The 5,219-nt window shown below is 40.0% G+C and overlaps 1 protein-coding gene across 1 annotated transcript in view; it reads right to left on the bottom strand.

Annotated features, from left to right (window-relative positions):
- Window positions 1-5,219, bottom strand: part of LOC106518994 (collagen alpha-1(XIX) chain) — a gene marked incomplete at both ends in the record, with an annotated part of 138,916 nt that overhangs the window by 89,307 nt on the left and 44,390 nt on the right. The window contains 2 exon segments of the mRNA XM_014010492.1: window positions 117-146; window positions 3,119-3,154. Of these exon segments, the coding sequence (XP_013865946.1) occupies window positions 117-146; window positions 3,119-3,154 (66 nt within the window).

The raw sequence follows: 5,219 nt of genomic DNA on the forward strand, positions 1-5,219 counted from the left end.
AAATCAAATGTAAGCTATATTTTTTGTGAAAATTATAAATTGTTGAGGGTCAAGATACATGTAAACATCTGAAGTGGAGATATGCTTGTATATCTTGTACAAGAAACTTAAAGTACCTGATCTCCTTTGAAACAGTCACTGCCAGCCTAAAAAAAGTAAGAAGAAACTTTATTAATTAAAATAATTCAGTATGATTAAAACATGTATAAATGTGTAAAGCAGTTATTTGCAAGTAATAAAGTTGGTAATGAGGTGGATGTCCCTGACCAAGGTGATCTGAGGAAGTAACTCTGTGACTATCACAACTCTCCAGACACCCTGCTGGCTACTGCCGTCAGAGGGCAGACAGAGTCATTTCCCCTGCAGGCGACAAAGTAAACACAAGGCCACGCGCTCAGATTCCTGCTAAATAATTGGTGACCTTTTTGCAATTGGCATCCAACAGTCTAAACTGGCTAATTTCTCTGAAATAAATAAACAAATAAATAAATTAAAGGTGATAAAATGAACATTTCTCATAAGGCATCTTGTGCAAAAGTAAGACGGGGTYAAAAAAAAGAAAAGGTAGATAAAAACCTAAACAGTTTTGCAGATCCAGGCAGCTCTGAACTGTGAAGTCTTCAACAAAACACGCCTCGGCGTCTCTGCAGCTGTTTTGTTTATAAATCATCTTTAGTCGGATTGTGCYCACAGTTTGACCAAGAGTAACAAGCCATTCAATGCAAATGTACTAACAGCAAGTTGGGATTTTAATAACGCGCCACCAGCGTTTTCTGCTCAGACTCACCAGTTAATTTACTGGCATGAAGCGAAGAAGTTTGCTAAAACCATGTTTGTTTGTCATGGAATGCTTGTTACTTTCACTGTTACATAAAATTAGCATTAGAGAGTAGCTAATGAATGGTGGCAGAGGTCTGTGGGAATCGTAAGCACTTTGGCAACATAAAAGGGGCATGCCYGCAGCAGCGGGACTGTATTTTGTTTTATGTTCCTGCAGTGCTGATTTAAACTGGCAAGCTGATCCCCTCATGATGTGCACATAATTAGCCAGCCACCCACAGTACACCTTATCTACTGCAGCCTTCAACCGCTTGACCACAATGCATCAAGTCTATGTGCATTTTGCATGTGTCCATGCTCTCATTATTTGTGTTGGTAGGTGACCAGTAGGTTGACACATCCTGGAGTATCATTGTATGCATCATAAAGTGTTGTTCATTGCTGGATTGCACACAAAAACTACCATGACACGTGTTGGATTAACTGAAATAAAAACAGAAGTAAGAAATAAAAAACTACTAGATAAACTTTAATGAAACTTTTAGTTGATAACTTTTGGACTCAACACTTCATCAGTTAAATATGCTACATTTTGATAAAACCAAAATAAAGTTAGTAGGAAATGCCTTTAAAGAAACTGATAAAAAAWTGTGTGATATATTCACATACTGTATATGTTTTTAAAAGGGACACATCATGCTTTTAAATTCTTCCTTTTCTCATTTAAATCATTTAGTTGAGAGCTATGTAAAATGGAACTACAATGCTTTGGTCTGAATTCCTGGTTACTGTAGCTCCACGGGCCCCTCTTTCACATCCCGCCCCCTGCAGGTCTAATGCTGCATTTACACCAAACACGTTTTGAGCATCAGGAGCGTCTGGCTTACATGCGAAGTCAATGGTGGGCGCACATCTAGGGCCGACTTTTGCTGCTCGACGCGTCGCATCAACCAATCAGAGAGACTCTGCTCAGTGACGCATTGGTGACGGGCCGGAAATACTGGAAGCCCGGGAAATCGGATCACACAAACAATGGAGGACAAACTGATAGTCATATCAGTTATGATCATTCCAGTGTCCATTATCGTGATAGAAATAAAAAGGACTTTGCCTGGAGAGCGATTGGTGAGGAAGTCGGCATGTCTGGTAAGTTATCAAAACTTGTAACACGGTCAATTTCTCACCCCCAATCTGAACAAAAGGGCTCCTCCTCTTGCGCATCTTGACGCGCGTCTACGTTCAAATCAAACATGTCTGTCCTCACTGGACACCAGCGTCGGGAGGTGTGCGTTTTGAGACTTTTGGAGGCGCGCAACATGTTTGGTTTAAATGCAGCATATTWACCAAAGATCATTGTCCATTCCTCCCTGTTCAGTCTTTTTTGTAGTTTGARAGCAGAGTTACACCAGAGTAACCAGTGGCGTCGAAACTTTTTTTTTATTTACAAATGGATTAAAAGATGTCAACAACGAAAGACTTGMCCATCCAGCCAGAGTCGGACCCTGAGTGAGAGGAGAACGAAGACGACAAACCTGAAGAACCGCAAATTTGAAAAACTGGTAAGCCAGACGTTTATGCCCTTGTTAAGAAGTTCCACAGCCAACACTGTGATGTAATAATCCAGAAAACATAAGACAATAGAGAAAACTGAATAGATAGAAAAGTACGGCCCAAACTTAACCCAGATTTTCTGCACTCCTAAAGACTCCAAGTACACAACAAAATGTAATAAATGGCTAAAAAGGTGGATTTAGCATGATGTGTCCACTTTAATTGTTCTTTCAAAAAGTTGTCATTTATTGTATTTTAGCTGTATGATTTTACATAAGCAGAGAAAAAGTTTAAAAATAGCTCATCTTATTAGAAGACTGAAATGTTGCCTCACGAGACATCTGCAGAGACAGACACTGGCCCAGTAACAGCATGTCTTACCCATGTAAGCTACGGCCAGTGCCCACCTGTCACTCTCCACCTTTCATCCCGAGGCCTGAAACTGAACTTTTCTCCYCCTGGTTGCTCATCCCTATCCCTGTTGGCTGAGCTTTCTGAGCCCTTTCTATCAGCTCCTTGTTTGACACCCCCCCACCCACCACCCCCACCCCATACCTTCTCAGGCAATGGTAATGCGACACAGAGACCGCTCACCTGAGCACCACTTGTTGGCCAGATGTAATAAATCTGCGTGCAGTTGTCTGTTTTGCCAAAAGGCTGTAATATTTACAAAGTTCAGCCTTGTCTTTTCAGGTCGCAACCCTCATGTACGACTCAGCATTTGAACGACCTTGCAAACAGTATYCCGAGAGCATAATGAGATGCAAATGAAACAGCGTGAACTTACAGGCAGCCCCGAGTCTCCAGGGAGGCCGACGTCTCCCTGTGAAGAAAGATAATAACACGAGTTCATAACATCTTTATCATACCCAGATAAATCTATAGAATATATTTCTGACTGTTAGACATCTAGCCTATAGGCCATTCATCATGTTTGTGACAAAACCTGAAGGTCAGGTAAAATGAGACTGACTATGCACAGAAGAAATTTTTCAATCCACGCAACGATGCTGTGGAGGACCATTAACTGGTATTTACAGTGTGTCATGAAATGAAGCATGTCTGAAGACTCGCACGCTGTCAGACGACTGGCAGCTGGCTTTCAACTATTAAATGTGATGGGCCTTAAAATAAACACAGCCATACTACATCATAGGGAAACTTTGTAGCATTAGCACTGGACAGGTATGATAACATTGTTTGGTGACTGAGGCATACAGGCTGTCACAAAAAGTCATAAAAGGAGAGCAGTACATGTCTTTTGACACCAGCAAACCCTAACGTAAGAAATGATCTCAACAACTTTTTTTTGATGTTGTTTTGTCTTGAGATAAAACTTATTTATTGCTGTCCACAAAGCCACTCTACCCACACTTCTCTGCATCACAAACAGGACTTTATAAAGCTCACCTGCAAATCAGCAGATTTCGCAATAGGCAATATCCTTTTTCCTGATATAGTTTTAGAAAAAAAAGGCTTGTATTTCATATCCATTTTTTTGTCTAAATGAATGTCACAGCCAAAATCTTCCTGCTATGAGACGTTCAGGAGGCTTATTACTTTCTGCTTCAAATCTGCRGCCCTCTGTCAGTTTCAATCCAAACAAACGTTGCCTCAGCCCCCCAAACCACCACCCTTCCATCCAGAAAATAGGATAAAATAGTCTGTGATTTTTCTGTTGTCTTCAGAGAAACACACAGACCTCATTATAACTTCAAGGCTGGCAGACAGTGCATTGCACCTACAATTACGTGGTGAGTTCTATGAAAAGCCAACAACACCAAAGAAAAGGGAAAAGGGAAGAAAAGACAACTAATTACAAGAAGGAAATCCAAAGTGAGAAAAGGGAAAGAAAAGCAATATAAGCAATGTTTTTTTGTGTGTTACCACAAGAGTTAATCAAAATCATGTCATTGGTGGCAGACTATAAAGGTGACTTAATGAGTTATTCACAGCTACAGCACAGGAAATAGATGTGAACCTATAGAATTTTTCATTTAAAACCACGTGTCAAACCTATTTCAAACCAGTCTTCTATAAGCAATCAGCAAACCAGAAGGAAATAGTGGGCAGTTTTCATTCAGCTGTGAGAAACATGGATGGATTGGTTGAGTATTCATTTACAGCTCCGGAACAAATTAAGGCAACCCACTGCTAAATGATGGGTTTCTYTGATGCTCACTGTTTCCTTTTTCTTTTTCAGCTCTTTTCGGCGTGTCCAATAGTTAGCATCATTTTAGCTATCCAGCTGGTCCTATTGCAAAAGGTTTATGATGACCACAGTGGTGTTTTTCTTTAATATTTGTCCTCYGTGAATGAAATTTGGTCGAGGTGCTCACCTAATCCAGCAGCTGTCAGACTTTATAACCAGCACCYTTTACACACCTGCTGCTGCACAATCATTTGTACTGTTACTATTCATTGTAATTACTCAACTGAACAATCATTTGCACTACTACTCTGCTGTAATTGCACATCTGTGTTTCCTGTCTGCATTGTGTTACTTCACTTTACAGTTGTTGGTCTGTTGAGATTGTTCTGCACTGAAAACAGGCACTTTCTGATTCCTAACGTCGGATTCTGATAGTCTACTGTCTCTAAAACAAAACATATTGTTTTCTATTCTTGCACAATTCTTCATATTATATTTTTATTAGTAGTAGTTGTGTCATGGCTAGTCAGTGATAATTTTTGTTTTGTGTGCACTAAGTATAGTTTGTAAAGTAAATAGTGTGTGAAACTCTGTACTGATGCTGTTGTGACCCCTGAATTTCCCATCGGCGAGACAATAAAGGCTATTTCTATTCTATTCTATTCTATTCTATTCTATTCAGTACCTCATTAAGTAGAATGAGGTGTGCTTGTGTTGGAATTCAACAGACACTTGA

This window comes from Austrofundulus limnaeus, unplaced genomic scaffold, assembly GCF_001266775.1.
Source record: "Austrofundulus limnaeus strain Quisiro unplaced genomic scaffold, Austrofundulus_limnaeus-1.0 Scaffold0, whole genome shotgun sequence".
In the NCBI taxonomy this organism is placed as follows: domain Eukaryota; kingdom Metazoa; phylum Chordata; class Actinopteri; order Cyprinodontiformes; family Rivulidae; genus Austrofundulus; species Austrofundulus limnaeus.